This window comes from Falco naumanni, chromosome 1 (genome assembly GCF_017639655.2).
Source record: "Falco naumanni isolate bFalNau1 chromosome 1, bFalNau1.pat, whole genome shotgun sequence".
Taxonomy (NCBI): Eukaryota; Metazoa; Chordata; class Aves; order Falconiformes; family Falconidae; genus Falco; species Falco naumanni.
Window position 1 is genome coordinate 104,524,133 of NC_054054.1, and position 22,803 is coordinate 104,546,935.

At 45.9% G+C, this 22,803-nt stretch overlaps 3 protein-coding genes across 3 annotated transcripts; 2 read left to right on the plus strand and 1 right to left on the minus strand.

Annotated features, from left to right (window-relative positions):
* Positions 1-207: 207 nt before the first annotated feature.
* Positions 208-2,257, minus strand: MIS12 (MIS12 kinetochore complex component). The gene has a single exon (XM_040613924.1). It carries the CDS (start codon positions 1,971-1,973, stop codon positions 1,353-1,355), a length of 621 nt encoding a protein of 206 aa, XP_040469858.1. The 5' UTR covers positions 1,974-2,257; the 3' UTR covers positions 208-1,352.
* A 209-nt stretch (positions 2,258-2,466) lies between these two features.
* DERL2 (derlin 2) lies at positions 2,467-8,298 on the plus strand. Its single transcript, XM_040613904.1, has 7 exons — positions 2,467-2,594; positions 3,098-3,163; positions 3,445-3,518; positions 3,965-4,058; positions 4,593-4,788; positions 5,334-5,424; positions 7,360-8,298. Exons 1-7 carry the CDS (start codon positions 2,502-2,504, stop codon positions 7,463-7,465), a joined length of 720 nt encoding a protein of 239 aa, XP_040469838.1. The 5' UTR covers positions 2,467-2,501; the 3' UTR covers positions 7,466-8,298.
* Positions 8,299-9,803: 1,505 nt separating this feature from the next.
* Positions 9,804-22,608, plus strand: DHX33 (DEAH-box helicase 33). Its single transcript, XM_040613884.1, has 12 exons — positions 9,804-10,035; positions 11,935-12,095; positions 12,815-13,042; positions 13,776-13,946; positions 14,843-15,028; positions 15,752-15,863; positions 16,247-16,406; positions 16,846-16,934; positions 17,493-17,620; positions 18,195-18,398; positions 19,181-19,267; positions 19,996-22,608. The coding sequence occupies exons 3-12, from the start codon at positions 12,884-12,886 to the stop codon at positions 20,302-20,304; spliced, it is 1,605 nt and encodes a 534-aa protein (XP_040469818.1). The 5' UTR covers positions 9,804-10,035; positions 11,935-12,095; positions 12,815-12,883; the 3' UTR covers positions 20,305-22,608.
* The last annotated feature ends 195 nt before the right edge of the window (positions 22,609-22,803 follow it).

The following is a 22,803-nucleotide window of genomic DNA, read 5'->3' on the forward strand; positions in this document are numbered from 1 at the left end:
ACTCTAGCCTCTAACAGTCACTAAAGAAGTCTAGAGCTCAACATCAGAAATTAAATTTCCTCTGCAAGGATTTCAAGTGGCCACCGAGTCTCATGGGTTTCCAGGTGCACATCAAGGCAATATATAGTGGAAGATCCTGGGTTTGCCAAGCTGATTCTGTGTAAGTCTTCAAGCACCAGGGAAGAAAGAATTGCCAAGTGTATTTTATGCTTTTAACACATTTTATTATTATAATACCTTCTAAATTATTCACAAGTTTAATACCTTTCAAACACCTACACTAGCAAAGCAGAAATTAGTATTGATACTTCATGATACGCCTGTACAGGAGATTCAAAAGCTGCTGAGGCAAATGGACAGATGCACACAGACCGTAATGTAATTTTGAATCAAGTACAGATAAAATAAGGTTATTTAAGTGACTTCAAAGAACTCAAGCACATCAGTCAGTCCTCACAACATTTTTACAGGAAAATCTGGTTAAACATGCATAAAATGAACTTTGCTATTTAGTAGAAGGACACTGCACAACAAAAATAAAATCAACTAGAAATATAAAGCAACATAAGCTAACACAGGACAAAATGATCAGATTGCTCATTCACTCCAGTGGCTTCAAGATCTTCGGCCTACAGAGCAGCATGCTGTCCCTGCTTAAAGAAAACACAAGCTACCTCTTTGCAAACATACATGGAGTGGTAAATAACCCTAAAATTCCAAAAACTGGGCTCAAATTCAGTATTGATGTTAACAGATCCCTTTCTCTTCAGAGCCCTGACAACAGCATCCGTCTTACTCATCTCTACGTGCATCCCGGTTGTCAGATGTTAAAGCAGAGTGAACAGGCACCTTAACGAGACACTGCCTGCGCCACGCCGCTCCTTCGGCAAACTGGTGCAAAATCCCAGTATCCTCACTGACAAAAACACCCGACTCATGTTACCTGAGCTGGTTTCAGGCTGGAAACTCACACATTCTTACAAATCTTACTTAAGACATTCATTTTTTTTCTAATAATCCTTAAAATAAACAAATGCTACATTGAGTTCAAAATTAACATTCCTAAGGTCAGGAAGGTACCCTTACAGCCAGGTTATCCAACCCAAAATTTGCTTCCAATCACCAGTTTCAGAGTTACATTTTACAGGTGTTTTTTCTCCCTCTGGTGCCGTAGGGAGATGTTAAACAGACACAAACTGACACAATTCAACAGCTTTTAGTCTAGATCTTGACAGGATTAGAGAAGTAAGCCATTAGGGCAGATGCTTCTGGAAAGATAAGCCCTTATTATTTTAAGCAAACAGTCTAAATTATTTTTGTTGCCTTTTCAGAATTTTCATTACAACAACTGATCATACTTTTTTTATTTTCTTGCTTTTCTTTTCAACATCATTCAGTATGTCTTGCAGTTTCTTAGAGTTCTGTGCCAAGAAAGTAAAGCTTTCTTTGAAGCTGCTGATGCCATACTTCCTACAGGTATTCTCCAGCCCATCAAACCACTGCAAAATCTTCTCAAGCTCAGCCTGAACAACCTTTTGTTCTTCCAGTTCTGCATGCAGGGCCTGCCCAGCGGCCACCTCAGCCCTGTACTGCTCCTGCAGCTGGTGGACCTCATCCTGAAGGACCTGGAACTGTTCTTTGCTGTAGGGGTACTGCTCGTGGACCTTGTCCTCGGGCAGGAGTGTGTTCTTAGGGATGTTTAACACCAGCTGCAGAAGCATTTCTTCCATTGTACTGAAGAGTTTATCAAAGCGCTCCTTCATGAAGAGGAGGAATTTCTCCGTGCTTTTCCGGAGTTCGAAGGGGCTGATTTTGCAGCCGGGAAACTCGTTCAGCTTCTTCAGCATGACGCTCTCCACCAGCAGCATGGTTTCAAAGAGATAGTCCTGGAAGGCGATGTAGACACGCAGTATGCACGTCTGGGGAGTGAAGCCAAAGAACTGCGCCTCGTAGGCCATGGGATCGACCGACATGGCGCCGGCCGTACAGCGGTACGGAACGGAGCGAGAAATGCCGGCGCCGGGGAGACGGGCCTCGCTGGCGGCGGGAAGGCCGCGCCCGCAGCTGAGGGGAAGGCGGTTCCCACAGGAGGCCCAGCGCAGCCCCTACCTTCCGCGCCGTTCGCCGAGACACCAGGGCCGCTCCTCCCGCCCTACAGCCGCGGGCCGGGGCCGGTGACAGGGACCAGCGATCGGAGCCGCCGCAGCCGCCCCGTTCAGTCACCACTTCCCGCTTCTTTCGAACCGCCTCAGGCAGACGACCTCTCCGCCAGCCAATTAGCGACGGCGAGGGGAAACGCTCCGCCCAATCACCAAGCGCTCCAACCCCCGGGGCGGGGAAAGCGCGGGGAGCAAGCGGTCTCTCTCGCTGCTGGGCCAATGAGAGCGCAGCGCGGCCGCGACCGCTACCAGAGCCGATTGGCTGCGCCTGGAGATGGCGGCGGGGGCGGTGCCCGCAGGCGCAGACGCGTGGCGGAAGCGGAAGTGGCGCGAGGCGCTAAGATGGCGTACCAGACCTTCCGGCAGGAGTACCTGCAGGTGCCGCCCGTTACGCGGGCCTACACCACGGCCTGCGTCCTTACCACCGCCGCCGTGGTGAGTGCGGCTGCCTCGGCCCCGCTCCCTCGGGCCCGCGCTCCCGCGGCGCTCCCTGGGGCCCGGCCCGTGCGCGGGGACCGTTCTGCGGGGCCCCGGCTGCCGCCCGCCTCCTCCCAGGGCCGCGGGGGAGTGGGAGGCTGCGTGGAGGGCGTCCGGGAGGCGCGGTGAGGGTGGTCCGGGCCAGGCCGGCGGGCTGGGCGGAGCAGGGTGCTTGGGAGCCGTGGTAGGGGTTACTTCAGGCGCCACCCGTCCCAGGGCCGTGGCTCTGCCCCGCGGGGGCCCTGGAAGCAGCGCTGCCGCAGCCAGCCTGCCGCGGAGCCTGGCAAAGGCAAAGCGCAGATGCTAACAGCAGCGTGAGGGGGGTTCCTGGGGCTCAGTTTTGCCAGAACGCTGTCTGTGCTGACTGAGAGCTTCTCGGGCTCTTTTTGGTACAGAGTAAAGGGGTGTGTATGTTTTTTTCACGGTGTATTGATTCCATCAAATGTTCTGTTCTTTTTCAGCAATTAGAACTAATCACACCCTTTCAGCTGTATTTCAACCCTGAATTAATATTTAAGCACTTTCAAGTAAGTGTTTTCTGGAGTATGGGAGGTTTTTAAGTACGCTGTTGAGTTTGTAAGTGCTTGTCCTCTCAGTTTTAAGAGTTATGAATGACTATGACTTTTCATATTGGAGATGCATTTTTAAAAAACATGATGAAGCTAGAGTGAAGAGCACTGTATCTTAGAGTAGCTCTTAGATTCCCTGACTGTAAAGGAGACTTCAGTTACGTTGTTACTTGCTTTTCTGTTCAGACAATAATAAAAATAAGCTGTCATGTTTAAACTCCTTGTGTTTGTCTTTCCAGGTATGGAGGTTAATCACAAACTACTTATTCTTTGGACCAGTTGGCTTTAATTTTTTATTTAACATGATCTTTTTGTATCCTTCATTAAGTTTGTTTTCTTTCCCTGGAAAGCAGAGCTCCAGAGTACAAACATGTTGGTATACATGCATATAGACAAAGGTTCAGTTCTGCTCTACCGTGAAGTTCCTGGGAATTCAGCAATGCTGACTTTGCTGATGCCATGAATGGACATCAACAGGATCTCCTTCATAAGTTGTCAAGAATTTTGCCATTTTATTTTTTGTCATGTTAAGACTTTGCTGTACAAGTCTGATCCTTCAGGTTGGTTGTGACATAAAGGAGAAAATTCCAAGTAACTTTTTTTCTCCTGGGTTATCCTCTCCACTGAGTATCCAGAAAGAGCCAGTTGATGAAGTAAAATGATAAAAAGCTTGCATCTGAGCTGATGTATAATTCTTTTCTGCTTGGGATCTTTCTTTAACCTCATTTCCAATCAAATTTTCCTGACCTGCAACTTCAGATATCGTTACTGCCGAATGCTTGAAGAAGGCTCTTTTCGAGGTCGGACGGCAGATTTTGTATTTATGTTCCTTTTTGGAGGACTTCTAATGACTGTATCCTTTTTTTATTCCAAACTGCATTAGTAAAGCTAAAGATAGGTGAATGAGAACCGAAACCGTGATGTTACTTTTATCTTAATTCCTAGGTGATAATATATTTTGTTTGTCGTGCAAGAAATAATGGTATTTGTTAAAGTAGTTTTGAATGTTTTGTGTCTGATGCTGTTAAACACTGGGGTGGTCTTTCAGTCAAGTAGTAAAAAGCCTGAATTATGGAAATTATATTATCAGATAAAAGGCGACTGCTCAGTGTGTAATTGTGCTCAGGTTGTCTGAGAGAAATGCTGATGCTCCAGTGATTTCATGCTAAATTATACTTTAAAGATACCATTCATGTTGTGGGTACCTTGAATCCTGCTATAGGTGTTGAATTTGATGGACAGTAGGCTTAACTTACTTGAACCTGGGAATGGAAAGTTAGCACTTGAATGGAAAATACTGGATTACAGGTTAAGATGTGAAATTCTTTTCATGCTTGACCTCCCAACAATTACTAAGTGAACTGTTTTCTTTAACTACCCATCACAGATTTTTGGCCTGTTTGTGAACTTGGTTTTCTTGGGTCAGGCATTCACGATAATGCTTGTGTATGTGTGGAGCCGCAGGAATCCCTATGTCCGTATGAATTTCTTCGGCCTTCTCATCTTTCAAGCCCCATTTCTACCCTGGGTATTGATGGGCTTTTCACTGCTTTTGGGGAACTCCATCATTGTGGATCTTCTGGGTAAGCAATTGCAAGAATCACAAGGACCTGTTCCTGCTAATGTTTTACATGAAACACAAAGTGTGGAAAAACCGAAAGGCTGAATGCCTTTTACTTAGTATTTGTTCATCTAGTATATTTGTAGCAGGCTCTTCTGATCTGTAAACATCATGGCATATTTTGTGCTCTAAAAAGTTGGAAAGAGCTTCTGATGCTTTGGCTTTTTATTGCTTGGAATCAGACCAGGTACATAACCCGATTGTGGGCATCGGACTATTGAAGTAAAATAGCTTATCTTACTGGTTTTATCAATTGTGAATAAGCCATAACATCAGTATATTTAATAATAATGACAAGCAATTTTCCTTGTATTAACGGCCTGTAGTGTAAGTTAAGCTTTTTGTCTGATGTTAGTGTGCTTCGTTGGTTTGTCTATCTATATCTCTTGTTGTATTCTTCTGTGAAAGAATTAATGTGTGGGTTATTTTCTTGAAAACTACGAAGCATTTCAAGTTGTAAAGGAGAAGTATTGAAAAATCACCATTTGTCTTTTCTTTATATACTAGGCATTGCTGTTGGGCATATATATTTTTTCTTAGAGGATGTCTTTCCTAATCAGCCTGGTGGTGGAAGGCTTCTGAGAACACCATCTGTCCTGTAAGTATTGGGGTCTGGTTTGGAACAGATGTAGGAAATGTGCTTGTATGGAAAACTTCATAATTCAGTCACAGCACCTTCTGGTGAATTAGGCAGCTTGAAACAGAATTGTGGTGTGTCTGTACTTACTTTTTTTTTGTTTAACTAACGTGTTGCAAACAAAGGAAGGAGGACCTTATGGATGTGTAAGTGGGAACTAACTTCTTCAGGAGAAGGGCAAAAGGGGTTTTTATAACTTTTGATTTCTTTGGTAATGTTTCTTAGTCTTTGCTGAGTTGCCTGTGGGTGGCACCAAAGATGCATGTCTGTTAAAGAGTCCTGTTGTGTATGAACAGTGTGACTGAGGTATTAAATATATTTAATATTTTTTTCTTCTGTAAATCATCCTAATTTCACAATTTTGGTAAAGATCTTCAGTGTTTATAGTATTGAGTGTACTGTCCCTACTTAGTTCTCTCTTGTGTAGAAGGCTGCAATAATCTGTAACGCTGTACAGCAGCCTGGGTGAGAGCAGCTTGCCTAAATGACAGGGCAGCTGAGACACACTGAAAGCTGGGCTCTGTGAGACTCTTAGAATTGTCTAGAGCTGAACCGATTCTCTTTTTCTGTTTGTTTTTTGTTTGAATGGTCTGCAAAAGCCTGGATAATTAAAATGTCATATTCAGGCCCATGCTTGGTTTAACTGATGGGTCATAACCTGTTTGATTGGAGAAGTACACTGACACTGATAGTGTATTTTTGTTCGGTATAGGCTTTGTCTTCAGGAAGTAATTGTACCAGGTGATGGGTGCAGCTGTGGCTATGCTATTCTAACTTGGCCTCAGCAGCTGAAGGCTGTTTCTGGTGAGGGTTACCTTCATGTAAATGGAACTCTAGACAAATTGAGTGTCCAATTACACATGTGTGGTAAGGGTGTATTTGAGATTTCCCATTTTCACAGGGTATATGCACCTAGGTGCATGCAGGAGGAGTCTTAAGGCTGTTGGAGCAATGTGTGCTGTCTCGGTAACTCTTTTCTTTGGAAAAAGTGTCAGCCTGTCTTCAGGCTACCATTTAAATCCTTTTACGTGTCTGTTGAGAAAGCTGCTTATGATTCTTGTCTGGGTCTAGAACTGTGGATTTTTTTCCCCAGATGCTTTAATTTTCTTTGATGTGTTAGCTGTAATCCTGTAATACCCCTGGTATTTTCTTTTTTGCTGTTCTGAAATGTCCAGTCACTCTGGGTGAGAGAAATAATCCCTTTAGCTATTCTAAGAACTGTCTGGTTAAGCACGCTGTACTTTCAAGATGTGTTGGATATAATGATTGCTTGTGTGCAGCTTGCGATTTTTTGTTTGTTTCAAAGAATGTACTACCGTTTTGTTTCTGGATAAACAAATCTGTGGAGAGAGTACCTCTAAAACTAGTTTTGAGAGTGGCAAAATAGCCTACGAGATTAAGCATGATTCTTGTAATAAATTGGAAAATCTGAGTCTCTAATGTTGTCTCAAATGCAGTCTCTTCTGTGGATTTAAACTCTGCTTGTCACTGCCTGCATCCTGCCTGTGAGAGACTGAGATAATACTGCCTGTATTTGACTCGTCGTTTGTCTGCTTCTCAAGATGTGAACAGCTCTTCAGTATCACATACATGTTTTGCTCCCTTATCCTGTCCTGGGAGCGCAGCACATGCTAGCTGCATGAAATTCTGCCTTACGCTGGAGGTGGAATTTCAACTTTCAGCTGAATCTTGTCAGTCTGGGTTGATCTAGGCACATAATTCTAGACCTTCTTCCAGATGGCTCCTAATTGACTTGTGACTTGGGTGTAGAACCTTTGGCAGGCTGTTTCAGAGGGAGGTTGCCTTTACCTGTGCAGAATTTGAGCAGTCTTGGTCATATTATGGAACACGTATTCTAAAGGACCAAAAATGAAAAAAATCTTTTCTGTTTTCCAGGAAGGCAATATTTGATACACAGGAAGATGATCCTAATTACAATCCTTTGCCAGAAGAACGACCGGGAGGATTTGCATGGGGAGAAGGTCAGCGCCTTGGAGGCTAATCAGTGTTTGTGCCAACACCCAGTGACAACTGGGAGAAAGTGACCTGAATGAAGTTCCATACCGGGGACACTCTCGTTCCCCGTCGCAGAAAGGACACTTTTCGACAGCTCTATGGTTTTGAATACAAGCACTTTATGAAATGGCAGTCTAGTCTAAGACACTTCCAGGCTACCAGTGTCTTTCCCAGTCAGGGAATGTATATTGTGCTGGTAATGAAAATACTAATCCAGTGGAGCCAAAAACTTAAAACTGGAAAAAATTTCCTGTCAACTTCAGTTAACAAGACTATGAGTACTTGTTTAAAATGATTTCTAAAGCATTTTTTTCAAGTTATTTGATACAGGAAACTATATGGGAAACTTTACAGGGGACAAAACCAACTTTTGAGGATTTAACTAATTTTTTTATTCATGGATAAAACAGCTGCAAGATGGTTACAAGTGTAAGTCCCTGTTTTGGTGGCAAAAGGTTTTTTAATCTGAGATGCTATTGACTCCAGTCATGTTTGAATTGTAAGCAATACAACACACAGCACAGTGCAGGCTGTTCAGTTTGCCTTTTGGGTTTCTGGAATGTGCCTCTGTGTGAATATGCTTGCAAGGCTGAGACTACATTTTGATGGCTTTTCCCCCCAAAGACCCTGTGTTCAGGTGTCCAGGTTTGAGTCTGACTGGTTTGTTTAAAAAAGCAGTTTTACAAAACTGACCTCCCACACATGCACACTTCTAACAGTTACTAGATGACTTGGAGCACTACAGAAGAAAACTTGGCTGGAATCAGAACTGTTCAGATATTTCAGATGATGAGTTGAATAAAATGTCTCATGAATTTTTTTTTTTGGTTAATACTTTGTATAATCCTGTAGTCTTGATGCAGCTGCTGAAAAAGCAGAGGTTGGAAAAAGCCAAGTCCCTGAAGAGACAGCATTAACGCAGTCTTTTCCCACAAGTGTCTCTTCAGAACTGCTCAAGGTGTTAAATGCGTGATCTGTGTATGAAGTATGTTGCAGAAGGACTGAGTGTCCAACACGCGTCAGTGACAGTGGGTATTAAGCTTGAACTTATGTTGATTTATAAATAGCGATATGAGAGGCCACATAAGGAATTCAGAACACAGCTGAGCTCGTGTTCAGTCACTCCTGAGACGCTACAGACTGTACTAGGTAGCTCTTTATTGATTATCTCATGGATAAAAGGAGATACTGTTGAAACTGCATCTTCCTCCTAATTTGAGGAGGATAGGCTTACCCCTGACACACATGAGACTATCTTGTTTAGTCTCAGATTTTGCTGCTCTTGAACACTGGCTACAGGTTTTTAACTTGTTTGTAGTCCTGGAGATGAATGTGTTGGGATCTCATGGGAAAATGCTTTGTCCGCAAACAGTGTATTAGATTCTGCATTTTATCTGTTAAAGGTTGTAAAAACTGAAGGGAGACTTCCCCCCAAAAAAAACCCATGGACTTTAAATCTTACTCTCTAGGTGTACTAAAAATATTCTGGGTATTGTTGCTTCAGGGTGGTTTATGAGACAGGAATTGGATCAAACCCTTTTATTTTAGTTCAGTGTTTAAGAGCCTCTTCGTAGTTTGCTGGTGGGACGTTAGTGGGGATGAAACCACCTGTAAATGCAGAGCAGACGAGGTGATGTGCCCCTTCCTGACTGTGGTAAGACAGCTTGTCTGTCCTCACTTTCCCAGAGCTCTCTTCCACTCCAGCAGAGTATTTAAGATCGTGCTCTGTTCTGTAAAGAGTAGCACAGGTCTGGGAAGAACTCTGAAGAGGTGCTTGTACCGTGGGGCAAGAGTGACTGCTACTGGCAGATTGCTGTCTAACCCGGGCTTTATTTGTCCTTGAAACCATTCTCGGGCAGCCTGTCCCGCGAAGAAGTGTGTTTGAATACCACTGTCCCTTCTGGAGTGTGTCCTGCGTGCGGTGACAGTGTGTTGGGCCGGCAGGTGACGAACTGTCATAGCACGGGGCTGGAGCCTGCGGCTGAGGGGCTGGTCGGCGCGGACCCGGGCTGGGGGTCGGTGCGGGGCCTGCCCGGTCCTGGCTGCGGCTGGGGGTCGGTGCGGGGTCCGGCCGGCCCTGGCTGTGGGTGGGCCTGCTGCCCGGCCCGGCCGGCCCTGGCTGGGGAGTGGGCGCGCTGCCTGGCCCGAGGACGTCGGTGCGGGCCCAGCTCGGCGCGGCCCGGGGGGTCGGTGCGGGGCCCGGCCGGCTCTGGCTGGGGGTGGGCGCGCTGCCCGGCCCGGCGCGGCGGCGGTGCTGACCCCGGGGGCGGGGCAGGCCAGGCCCGCATCTCCCATCGTGCCCCGCGGTGGCGCCGGCGCGGCAGCCGTGAGCAGGCCCCCGCGGCGCGGTGAGGCGATGCCGCAGGCCGGCGGGCAGCCCCCGGCCAAGCGCCTGCGGGCGGCTCTCCCCCCGCGGCCCGCCATGCTGCCCGCGCCCCCCCGCGCCGCGCCGCGTCCCGCCGCACGCCGACTCGCAGCGCCGCAGCCTGCCCATCTTCCAGGCGCGGGGGAAGCTGCTGAGCCACCTCCGCGCCCTCGACAGCGCCATCCTCATCGGTGGGTGCGGGGATGGGGGCGGCCTTTCCTCGGGGGACGGCCCGGCCGCGCTCCTCGGGGCCTGACCACGGGGCTGCCCCCGCCGACCCCGGGCCTGGCGGCCTCCGGCGAGCCCGGCCGCTGCCCACGGGAGGGGGGAGGCGGGCCCGGTGTCGCTGTCCGCGGCGCGGGGCTGGCGCCGGGCCCGGTGGCCCTGTCGGGGCCTGTCAGAGGCGCACAGGAGCGGTTTGGGTGTAAATCTGGAACGTGGTTAACTCGGAAATGTTTTTATTCTTCAGCTTTGATGGGTTAAGGCAGCTGGGGACTTAATTTTTATGGAGAGGGCAAAAGTATATATAATCTCCCTTCCATTTCACCTGGATTTAGTCAACTTAAAGCCAAATGGCAAAACCCTGCTCTCTGGGGGGTGCCTCACCGGCTACATTTTCAGGGGTATTCGCTAATTTCATTATGCTTTCGTTGAGTCCAAGCTAACAAGCTTTTTCTCTGACTTTCAGGAGGTGAAGACATACAGCTTCCCACCTGGAAGTCTAAAAGCTCAGCATTTATTAGAATTGAATGAAAACTGCTATGTATTTCACTCCTGCAAGCAAACCCTTAAAAATAAAAATCAGTCGTAGTAACTGATAAATGCGACTGTACTTACCTCCTTTCCTCTGCATAATCCTGAGGTTGTCATTGCTGCTTGCTAAATGTACGCTACAATACACCACTTAAAATTTTGCAGCTGTAGAGTGAGCTAAAAAGCTCACTTGTGATTTTTTCAGCCTGCAGCTGCAGTGCTTACAATCTGGCTTGCCAATTCTCTGCTTGGTGGCCATCCTGAATTTTTCATGCTTCTTCCTCCTCTTGTTAGTTCTCACCTCACTGGCACAGTGGCCTCTGTGCTGTTGCTCTCTTGCAAGGATTGAGAGTACAGGGCTCTGTTTCCCAGAGCCTCACGCTCTTTCATGTAGAGAAATTCTTGTAACAGGCCAATAGAAAGCTGAAGGGGATCTGATTTGAGTTACAAATGTGTTTTAAGCTGTAATAAAATGTGCAGGAAAATGACAGTGATGTTGATAACATTCTCTGCTCTTCCATGCATTTGTGCTTCAAGAGGGTTTCACTTGCAGTGCCTCTAAGCACTGTTCTTTGTGCCACGTTATGCTGTGCCTAGTAAGTTACGATTTTTGTTGCCAGGGCTGCGGCCGGTGTTGATGGTAGCTGTCTGTGTGCCTTTGCTGGTTGTCATCTTTGGTGGAGGGGTCTACACAGGTTGTGTTGGAAATACACCTGGGGGGAAATGGGGTAGTATTTATAGATGTGCCACCTGCAGTGTGGATGGAGAAGATGTTCACCTGAGCCCGAAGGGATGGTCTCTGATTTCAGGAAGGCACAGAGAAAGGCTTGCTGGCTTGTTGGAGCCCAGAGTGATCCTCTAAGAAAGTCTCAAACTTTAATGTGCCGCTTGCTGTTGTGGCAAAATTTTTTTGCTTGAATTTGCTTACAGCTTTACTTTGAAACTTCCTAGTGCGTAGTGTGAATATGCGGATAAAACTAAATCAGTGTCTATTCCTTGCTCTGCCTGATTATCTTTTTAATGTGTGCTGTGTTACACAACAAACACTTTGTATCTGGACAGACTGAGATATGTTTCTAAACCAGAATGTGGCTGGAGAGAACCTGGGTGAAAGGAGTTTTGTAGAGGAGAGGTCACGCAACTAGAGTGAGGCGTTGGGTTGTATCTCTGGCCTGCCACAGCTTCATGGCGTGACTTTGGGCAAGCTGTTGAACTTCTTCCTGTCTCCAGCCTCCCCATCCTAAAACATGGTTAAAAGTTAACATAAAAAAATGAGTTGGAACCTTTCATTTGAAGATGCTATAAGTGGGAAAAACTATTCCCTTGATGTTCCTTAGGAGAAACGGGCTCAGGGAAGACCACTCAGATCCCTCAGTACCTCTATGAAGTGGGAATTGGCCGCCAAGGCATCATTGCTGTGACCCAGCCTCGCAGAGTAGCAGCTATAGCCTTATCTACCAGAGTCTCAGATGAGAAGAAGACACAGCTGGGGAAGCTGGTAGGTTGCTTTACAGTGTCTTTAGAAAGTTGGTTTAGTACCGCAGTGTCAATGAGGCTGTATCGGGGCCTAATGGGTAAGATAAAAAACAGCTGCAGGGGTAATAGGCACTCTTCATTTAATAATATGCCTGAATGTAAAAAAATGGCTGTATACCTGCTTTTGTGGCTCGGGGGTGGGGTGTGTGTGTTTAACTCTGTTGTATTTTACTACTTGATTATTATCTGTGTTCCTCTATTTGAAAAAAATAGTCATTAATGAATAAAAAAATATAGAGATATTGCCCTTTCTTGTTGCTCCCAGTATCAAAAATCACTGTCAAGGAGAGCAAAGTGCTGGATCTATGCAGATCTGTGAATCTGTGGGAGAAGAATGGAGGAGAAAGATTTTACCTAATGTAAAACCTTTGGTGAGCCTCGAGCAGTTTCTAGCAAGGGAGGAAGGAAAGCAAACTTGGAGCGTTTGTGACGAACTTCTAGTTGGGAAAAGCTGGGGTACAGCGTTGAGAGCATCCTTTGGGTGGATTTTTAGATTTGCAAGAGTAACTGCTCACAGACTGCAAATACACTGTTAACGCTTTCCAGAGCCTCCTCGGGGTTCTAGTTGGCTCTGTCTGAAGCACTGACCAGGGTGCTTTGTAGTCTTTCCTTGTGTTACAATGGTAATGAGAAATACAAGTAACTTTGTGCTTGTGCTTTCTGTAATGATCGCTTCCATAGGTTGGCTATACTGTACGCTTCGACGATCTTACATCTGATGAAACTAGAATCAAGTTTCTAACAGATGGAATGCTGCTTCGTGAAGCTATTGGGGACCCTATGCTGCGAAAGTACAGTGTTGTCATCCTAGATGAAGCCCATGAGAGGACGATCCATACCGATGTACTCTTTGGAGTGGTGAAAGCTGCACAGAAGAAACGAAAGGAATTGGGCAAACTGCCACTAAAAGTATGTGCATCCAGGACAGCAGCGAAGGGCAGGGATGGGGCTTGGACTCTGAGTGCGATGGGTATCGCCTGGGCTTTTCCAAAGTGTTTGAGATTTCAGTCTTGACTGTTTTTCTGTTCCTAAAAAGTCCTTTTTAATCTGAATAATTAAGGCTGGCCAATTTACAATGTGTGGGCCTGATATGACACATCTGAACAAGGTATCTGGTCACCTCTGTGTTGCCTTTTTTCCTAAGAGCTGTTGGCTAGATGCATTGCTGGGTGCTCTCTGTCTGATATGACAGCTGTATGACATGCTCACACTGGGGAAGGAGATCTGTGTTGGGTGGACATGTAATGGATAAATTTGTGAATACATGATGAAGTGTGTGAAAGCATGTTGGTTTTGATGGGGAAGGCATGTAGCGGACTGGTAGGGTCCTGGTACGGTCTCATTCAACAGACTGTTCTACAGCCTAGCTTTGTGGGTACTCAGCTCTCTTTATTAAATGTCAGAAAAGAATTTTAACACGTCTTTGCTCATTTTATCATACCTACACGTTATGCACAAGTAATATCAAAGCTGATAGCTTTAACAAGGTAAGATCGCTCTCTTCTGTCCCAAACTGTGTGTGCTTCTTGCTGTTCCAAACATGCAGCAGTCTCAGGAAGCTGAGTTTTGGCTAGTCTTGACTTGTAAATGTCCTGCTGGATCAAAACTGTAGTGGTAACCCATCTTATACTTCATACTGAAGGTGATCGTCATGTCAGCTACGATGGATGTTGACCAGTTCTCCCAGTACTTCAATGGAGCTCCTGTTCTCTATTTAGAAGGCAGACAGCACCCTATTCAGATCTTTTACACCAAACGGCCTCAGAGTGATTACCTCCAAGCAGCACTGGTGTCAGTCTTCCAGATCCACCAGGTATGGCGGTCTCATCAGGTTTGTGCCTCTCTGGGGGCGTGGATTGTTGACAGGTTACTGTGGCAGAAGAGGTGGCTTGAGCTTGCTGCTACCAAATCAGAGATGTCCCTGAGGTGCTCACTGCATCCTCCAGGAAAAGTGGATAGTTGGTGAGCATCTTGGGTTAGTCAATTGGATTGGCTCAGGGGAGGGCTTGACAATCGTTGGTGTTATTCCAAAAGTGAAAAGAAAGATTGGAAGCAGTCAACCGTAAAGAGCCTTGGGTTGTGGGGGATAATCCAGGCATAAGGTGACAGTAGTGTGAAGGTAATTCTAATTTACTGTCAAAGTGTAACTGCAGAGCAACTAGAAACCTACTAAATGGCTTATAGGCATTTGTGACTAACGTTTGAATGCGAAACTGCCAGATGGTTATGTAATTTAATTAAACTGCGCTTAATGCTTCAAAAGTAATGCTGCTGTTAGGATTTTGGGACTTGTACATCAAGGCTGGAGTTGAAAGGAAGCTGCTAAGCAAAGCTCTCTGATGTCAATTCATACCTAATACTTAAATGTTCTTCTGACCAGAGCTCTCTGTTTACTGGCTTGTCCCTGGGTGCTTGCTAGCTCTCTCGTTCGCATGTCCTGGACAGTTATTTAATGAAACAGACATGTGACTTTAAGCGATTCCTCCATCCTGCTAAGACTCAGTCCTGCAAAATGTGGTTTACTCTTCACTTCTGGTGAATGCATTGGGAACTTGAGGCTGTTACATACCTTGCACCACATGTGCATCTCTTTTTGCTTCCTTACCTGCTTTGCTGACTTGCTGTCAGGCCGACATCTCTTTACAATCTCAATTCTCCCTCCCTGTCCAAACCATCTTAATTCTCACTTGCATTTTCCTCTGGCTCCAGGAAGCACCCCCTTCTCAGGACATCCTGGTGTTTCTGACTGGTCAGGAAGAAATTGAAGCAATGACCAAAACCTGTCGAGATATCGCCAAGCATCTCCCTGATGGCTGCCCACAGATGATAGTGATGCCTCTTTATGCTTCTCTGCCCTACTCTCAACAGCTCCGTGTCTTTCAGCCTGCCCGCAAGGTGAGGGAATGTGATGGGTAAACAGGATGAGTTTGCTTGATTGCTTGCTTCTGTGAGCATTTGGAAGAAATGTGGAATTTAAGGGGTTAAAGCAGTCAGCAGTGATAGTAGGTAATAGTCTGCACTGTCCATTGACTTTAGGCTGAATGGTTCCATTGTGATATAAGACAGTGCAACTGTGATGGTATGAACAGATGTATACGATAAGTCATCTGGGATCATAAAAAGAGGGAAGGATTAAGGGGAGTGAAAAGGGCAGAGGAGTTGAAATGTGCCCCATTTCAAAGGAATTTTATGTCCATATCACAAAAATCTAGAGCAGTTAATGAGAAAAACACTAAGAAAGCTAAAAACCTGGGCATATTTGGCAGGGCCATGAGAAAAGGAAATTGTGCTGCATCAGGTCCTTTTGTACCTATTCGGCAGATAAATAAGAATACAGGCCTTGTACTTGTGCCAGAAATGAAACCAAAATGGTTTAAAGGCATATTGGTAACAGCTGTCCTGAGTGGTGTATTTTGTTGCAAGTGTAAGCACATATTTTAGAAACTGATAAGAGATTATCTTAATTTACGAGAGCTGGCATAGCCAGCATAGTGTGTGGTCATAACATGCTGCAGTGATATGTAGGTTTGGCCCATGCTGGCCAAAAGTAGCAGTGTTTCTTCATTGCAGCTAATCTAAGGTGGCTTTTGACTGGCTTTAGTTTGCTTTTCCTTCCAGGGCTGTCGCAAAGTGATCCTCTCCACCAACATTGCAGAAACCTCCATCACCATTGCGGGAATAAAATACATTGTGGACACGGGCATGGTCAAAGCAAAGAAGTACAGCCCTGGTGAGGAATTCTAAGGAACGATGCAGAGATTGTTTTCAGTTTTGTAGAAGTTACTTGAGGCAATGAGCCCCACTGAGAGCTGATTTAAAACACCCTCTGCACCATCTAAATTAATATCCTAGGTTGTAGGTGTGGATTTTGGCGTGGGTTTGGTTGTATTTTTGAGTACCAGCCATGTGGGGGGGTATAAAACCTGTCAAATACGAATCTCTTCTGTCGTGTGCTGTGTCCATGAAGTTAGCTTTGCTTCAGGGTTCTTACCGAGTAAAGTCTGAGCAGTATTTGAATGGCAGGCACTGGGATTTTTTATTGTTAATCCTGCCTGGTTTTCAGAGCTGTGCTTTATACAGACATTGACTGAAGTGATGCTGTTCCATACACAGAAACTGGTCTGGAGATGCTGGCAGTCCAGCGGGTGTCGAAGGCCCAGGCTTGGCAACGCACAGGGAGAGCAGGGCGAGAGGACAGTGGGATCTGTTACCGGCTCTACACAGAGGATGAGTTTGAGAAGTTTGACAAAATGACAATACCTGAGATACAGAGGTGAGGACAGAACCCTGATACTGTCATACTTCTTGCCACGCCTTTTTTGTGTACTGTTACAGATGGAGATGTGTAAAGAACTGAACAGAAAAAATGGATCTAGGGTCTGGCTGGTTGACTTTTAAGAAAAATGAACTGTGGAGTCTAAACAGATAAACTAGGAAGCATTTGCTCAGGGTGGATAGTTGGTCTCTTGAGTCTCTGAACGCACGTGGGCAATAGTTCTTGACTTTCCTCCAAATCTTGGACTCGCCTCTTACCTTTCCTGGTTTAGGAATTAAGGCTTCACCAGCCAGCATTGGACTAGTCTCTGTCAAGTTGCAGCACGGATCTGAGGAGTCCATCTCAGCTTATAGGCAAAGAAAAGAAAAAAAGGGATATTTTTTTTTTTTCTAAAAAAAGGCGAGAGCAATCTTAGTTGTTTATTCTGCCTGTGCAGGTGTAACCTGGCCAGCGTGATGCTTCAGCTCCTGGCCCTGAGGGTTCCCAATGTGCTCACCTTTGACTTCATGTCCAAACCATCTCCTGGTAAGTGGTTACAAAGGCAGCCTTGGAAAAAAATGACAAATAAGTCAGAGGAATTTCTTAAAACTAATGTCTTCAGGCAGGCCATAGAAGATGGAGATGAAAGGTCAGAGCTGTGAAGGAGGAGCAGTCTTCTCTGCTGCATCTTCTCCTGGTGGTCCAGAAGTCTCAGACTCATTCAGTGCTCACTGCTTGTGCTCAGTCTCAACAGAGCAGCCATAGTTATGGCAGAGATCTGGATATTACAGCTTCCAAACAGGACAGGGAGCGGTTCTGAGTCATAAAGAACATGAAGGTGTGGCTTGACTGCCAAGGAAAGCCGTAGAGAATCTCACACAGCCTCTGCTCAAAGCTAGAGGTGTCAGCTTTAGTTTTGCCTCTGTTTTTGCTACTTAAATTGGAAAAGTAATTGTTCCACTGGATAGAGGGGGATAAATGATAGTTTGGGGCATTAATTTCTCTAAACAGAAAGTACTTGTCCCTCTGGCTAGGGGAAGGAGGCAGTGAAGTACCAGCTGATCCTTCGCAGCCCTCACAGCCTGAACATCCTTGTTTTGACAGATGCTGTTCAAGCAGCAATTGAGCAGCTGGACTTGCTGGGAGCTGTGGAACGAAAGAAAGATCAACTTGTCCTAACCCCTCTGGGAAGGAAGATGGCAGCCTTTCCACTGGAACCAAAGTTTTCTAAAGTAAAGACTACAGAAAAATTAGCTGATTTTTATCTCATGTACTCTCCCCAGTACCACTGGCATTTCCCTTTTAAAACTCTTTAAACGAGGTCTGGAATTTGGGGTGCCTGCAGCTGTACTAGCATATTTGCTATACATTAGTGAAGCACAGCTTTATTTATAGCAGCTGTGCTGGTTTGCTTGTCATTTGTTTAATTCAGGGAGATTTTTTAAGAGATAATTTATTTCCTCTGGCACCTCTGAAGCTGAAACGAGACTAATTTCCTTGCAATTTCCTGGATGGCTGGTAGCACTGCTGAGCAGTTTCATGAGGTGTCTGATGCTGTAGTTGATTTTGGTCACCATGTTTGTACTGTAAATGAACTTGCCAGTCTCAGGAACAAGCATGACAATTGTTGTTAAAGGTGCGTGGTGGGCCCGTAGAAGGACTTACAGTTGTCTCTAGGTCCAACTGTTTATGAAATTGTCCTAAACAATGCTTGGTAAAGTTCCTGGGCTGCCAGTGAGCAGAAAAGTCTGCCCATCTGAAGTGGATTTGGTCGACCAAAGATCAGTTTTGTTTTGTGATTTGCAGACCATCCTCGTGTCCCCCAAGTTCCACTGTACAGAAGAGATCCTGACCATCGTGTCCCTGTTATCAGTGGACAGTGTCCTCTACAATCCCCCTGCCAGGCGGGATGAAGTGCAATCCATCAGGAAGAAATTCATCTCCAGTGAAGGGGATTATCTTACCCTGCTCAGCGTGTACAGGGCCTTCAAAAATGTTGGTGGCAACAAGGTAGGATGCTTCTGGGGATGCCAGTGCTGTCTGAGCTCGTGGTGGTGAGGAGCTTTTTTTGGCATACAGTGGAGTGATACCTGCATCTTTCATGGCTAATGCAGTATGCATCCTTCTAAAGCAAGGAGAAGAGAGGGCCTACACAGCCTTTACAACTGGGTAATTGGAGAAAGCTGTTTGAGTGCCGAAGATTCCTCCAGAAAGCCGTACCAAAACTCAGTATCAAAACTCATTATCAAAGCTTCCTGAGGCCAGTTCTGTAATCAGAGCCTTCTCTTCCTTCCCTGGTTCTAGCTGGAAACACGAGGGAGCTTGAGAGTGTTGAGACTTTCTGATAAATACCTAAACGTGCTTTTTGGCAGGATTCTTTGCAAAACCACTGAGCATATTTGCAGGCAGATTTTGATTTATGCTACCCTATAAACTTGTCAGCTTTTATAGATCTCTAGGCTTGTGTACCCGTTCCTTGCAGCATCTGTCATTCTTATGTCATTTGTTTTCACCACCTGTGGGATAGCAAGCATTGTTTTGCAGCACTCAGTGGTCTTGCAGAGCAATTCTGAGTGGGAAGAGAACAAACATGCTGTTTCTTAGCACTGTGGGAGGGAATGTACACAGAGGAGAGTAATCAGGAGTAGAAATATGGCCAGGAAATGGGTTAGCACCTTTTCTCTGACAAAGATTTTGTGCTTGGAGGATTCTACTTTTCACGGTGTCCAAGGACTGCCGTGCTGCTTGGGTGAAGAAATGGCCCCTTCTAACTGCTCGTGTCTCTGCTGCAGGTATGGTGCCGAGAGAACTTTGTCAACTGCAGGAACATGATGCTTGTGTTAGATGTCAGAGCTCAGCTCAGGGACATTTGTGTAAAGGTAACTTGTTGCTATACTGTATTTCTCTGTTTCACCTCTTTGTCTTTTTTGTTTGTTCCCAAACTGATTTTGCTGCGTAATAGGTCCTGGGAGTGAGAAAATGTGGTTACATTTCCAGTCTCCCATGAATAGTCAGGTAAAATTCCTGAGTCTGTAGCTGCATCCCAGAATCTCAGAGCTGCAGGGCTCACTGAGTCAAGGAGAGGTGGAGAAGCGGAGCTCTGGCTCTGGGAAAGCCTCTCAGGTAGAGGACAGTTTTTCCTAGCGGGTTTTGCTGCTCTAGCGTAGATGTGACTGTGCTGTGTGTGCCACTGAGTGATGTCAGCCTCAGCAGCCCATGCTGACTGGCTTCTTCACGGAGCCAGGCATTCAGTTGGACAGCAGCTTTCACATCAGCGCTGTCCCTGCCAGTCACAGAGCGTAAGGCGCAGCGTGGGAGCTGCTGCTAAATCGCTTGCAGCCAGTATGTGACACGGAAGCCACCATTTGGCATCCCTGTCCCACTGCGAATGCTAGTTGGCCTAAAACTTGCTCCCAGAAGGAAAGTCTCAATCCGTTCCATGGCACATCTTTTGTTTGCTATTAGTCTGGATTAGCCTGAGGTCTTCCTGAGCTGAATTCCTAGCAGTCCTTTTGTATTTCCCATGCTAGCAGGGTTTCTGACCCAACAGTGCCGTGGGGCTGCGCATATGTACTCGCTTACTCTTGTGTCTCTCGCTGCTAAACAGCTGTCGATGCCCATCGAGTCCTCCCGCTCAGACACTGGGAACATCCGCCGCTGCCTGGCTCACAGCCTTTTCATGAACGCCGCGGAGCTGCAGCTGGATGGCACCTACAGGACAGTGGACTCTCACCAGCTGGTGGCCATCCACCCCTCCTCTGTGCTCTTCCACTGCAAGCCCGCCTGCGTGGTTTACAACGGGCTGCTTCACACCAACAAGTGCTACATGCGGGACCTGTGCGTGGTCGATGCAGACTGGCTGTATGACGCAGCACCTGACTATTTCCGCAGGAAGCTCCGAACAGCCAAGAACTGACCTCTGAGTCTGGAGCCAACAGGGCCAGGGTTTTTAGGCTCACCCTGAAAGATTCCTTTTTGTTTTGTAATGAATATATGGGAGCAGTAGAGCTTTGCCTTGCAAATCAGGTAAAAACCCTACAGAAAAACAGCTTCTCTATGACAGCCAGACCTCACAATCTCTGTGGCTTAGAACAATCATTGTTTTTAACAGTTAATCCGTAAAAGGGGAACGTAGTACTCTGTGCGTGTATGTGATAAAACTATACGGGGGGCGATGGGACGGGACAGGGAGCTGATACCAGATTCCAGTTTTTAACACTTACTGAAGTTTAACAGGCTTGTATGTAAGGAAGTTAAATCCTAAGAGCTCTTCTGAGCAGACTTGCTCTTTTTGATGACTATGCTTGTATCCTCAGCAGGTTTTATTGGGGGGAAAAAGGAGAAGATGTTTTAAATGTCTACATACAGGGGAAAAAAATGCCTTTTTTTACTATTTCTAGAAAGGAGGTTCTACTGTCTTTCACCTCATCAAACATCTTTCTGCCTGCGTGTCATGTTCACAGTCTTGTTTGGGACCATATGAAGGCCAGTAGTGGGAATGCCTGCTTGCACAAGGCCTTTGCTGCTTGTGTCTAAGCCTCAGGGGCTGGCAGTGGTTTCTTGGAGTGGTTGTCCAGCTGCCTGCATGTTTGGCATCATCTTTGTTGACCCTTTTGCTGTTAGGGCATGGTCTTCCTCAGCAGATACTTCTGGCTTTTCTGACTCTTACCCGTGCAGTTCTAGCTTTGGAGTTGGCACGCCATCCACAACAGCTAATCAGGCTAACTTGAGGAATACTGAGCAAAATGAGAATGAAGATGTGGTTTAGAGATTGGACTTCCTTTAAAGGTCCGTGATTCATCAAATCTTTGCATCTTCGGCTCTGACGCCAGTGCTGCTTCCTCCTTCTTCCTCCCCCAACCCCCTGTGCCAGTTATACTTTGGTTTTCCATTAGAAATTCGGAGCTTGACTCGGAGGTTGTCAAGAACCATAGATATACTTGTGTCTGTTACTTGGTTTTTCTTCCACATTCCCTTGGCATCTACCTGTCTCTTTTTTTTCTTGTAAGAGAAAAGTGGCAATTCCAAACTTAATAGCCATTTTAAATACTGTAATTAAGAAACCAGTTCCACTCCAAAGGGAGAACTTGTTCTTTAAATGTGAAGGAAAGTTGATTTATTCCATTATCGCTTTGGGGGATAAATGGGGGAGAAATGCAAGTTGTTTTTAAATTATATCCTTTGTGCTTTTAAAATAACCTCTCTGGGAGAGATGACTTCCAGTTTCAACAGCGTCTGTTGACATAGGGTAGTAATTTATATAGATTTTTGGGTGAGTTTAACTAAAGCAGGTTAGCTGTCTGCAAGGGTGGGAGGGGAAGCTGCTGTGCTCATCGTGCAGTGCCATTGTATAAGACAGTGGGGACAGTTGACGTGGGCTGTGATGGGATGGTGGTGTTTAGTCCTTGTACCCTTCAAATAGCAATGAAAAAAAAAAAAAAGAAGTGTGTAACACACTAATTAGGGCTGCTCAGGGTTGCAGTCGTTGGGTGTTGGCAAGCCCTTACTCCACTTGCCCGATGGGGAAAGCTGGTGCCCTTTGCTTGTGATCTGTGCGGACAAGCAGCATTTGCTGTGTAATAATTTGTCCTTTCTGGTCACACGCGTCACAGTTACACAACACGTTGTGTACTGTGTCTTTTCTTTGAGCTCCAGTATTGGCTTACCTTGGTTTTCTCTTTGAAAACAGAACTGGAGCAAATACCTCTTTGGTTTGGTTTTGTTTCTTTATTATTTTTTTCTTTAAACGGGAACGTCATTTGTGCTGATCTGCAAATTGCTGTTTCCCAAAGAACGTAAGTAGATACCTGGCATACCTGGAGTGGCTTCATCTCTCAGCCTATTCCTAGGAAGGGTGATGTTGAATGTCTGCAAGGGTGCTGTGGAAGCAGACACACATCCCTTTGTTTTGTCCCTTTGCAATATTGTCCTTTGGTGGCTTGAAGAAAAGGAGGAGGGGAAAAAAACCTGAGTGGGGCATAGGCAAAACTTGCTGCTTCGGTATGTTATGAACAGCTGCAGTTTTAGATTGGTATTTCAAGAGTATGCAATGCTCACGAATTGCAGAGAATTATCAAAGCATTGTATCTATTTCTTTACAGACTCTGTAGGGGAAAATAGAGTATAAGCACATCTTGTAACTATTTAAAGGAGGGGGATGTGTGTTTATTTAGAACTGATTTGTATATTTTTCCCAAAATAAAAAAAGTTACGGCAAAAATCCAAGGTCTTGAGCAGCATTTTGCAAGGCAAAAAGGCAGTGCGGGTGGCTCTCGGGTCCAAGTCCCAGCCTTTTCAGTTCTTGTGGGGGTGTCTCCAGGGTGAGCAGTGGGGGTGTCAGCGTGCGGGGGCAGGGGGGTAAAGGTAAGATGGGAAGGTGGGTGGCTGAGTCTGCGCTTCGGGTGCGGAATGGACC

What these genes read in the sequence shown, in the direction of transcription:
- DERL2 (XM_040613904.1), top strand. Translation starts at nt 2,502, where the DNA reads ATGGCGTACCAGACCTTCCGGCAGGAGTACCTGCAGGTGCCGCCCGTT. An exon ending in TAATATTTAAGCACTTTCAA is followed by an intron (nt 3,164 to 3,444) that starts GTAAGTGTTTTC and finishes TTGTCTTTCCAG; the next exon opens with GTATGGAGGTTAATCACAAA. An exon ending in CATCATTGTGGATCTTCTGG is followed by an intron (nt 4,789 to 5,333) that starts GTAAGCAATTGC and finishes TTTATATACTAG; the next exon opens with GCATTGCTGTTGGGCATATA.
- DHX33 (XM_040613884.1), top strand. Translation starts at nt 12,884, where the DNA reads ATGCTGCTTCGTGAAGCTATTGGGGACCCTATGCTGCGAAAGTACAGT. An exon ending in CAGTCTTCCAGATCCACCAG is followed by an intron (nt 13,947 to 14,842) that starts GTATGGCGGTCT and finishes CTCTGGCTCCAG; the next exon opens with GAAGCACCCCCTTCTCAGGA. An exon ending in TCAGGGACATTTGTGTAAAG is followed by an intron (nt 19,268 to 19,995) that starts GTAACTTGTTGC and finishes GCTGCTAAACAG; the next exon opens with CTGTCGATGCCCATCGAGTC.
- MIS12 (XM_040613924.1), bottom strand. Translation starts at nt 1,973, where the DNA reads ATGTCGGTCGATCCCATGGCCTACGAGGCGCAGTTCTTTGGCTTCACT.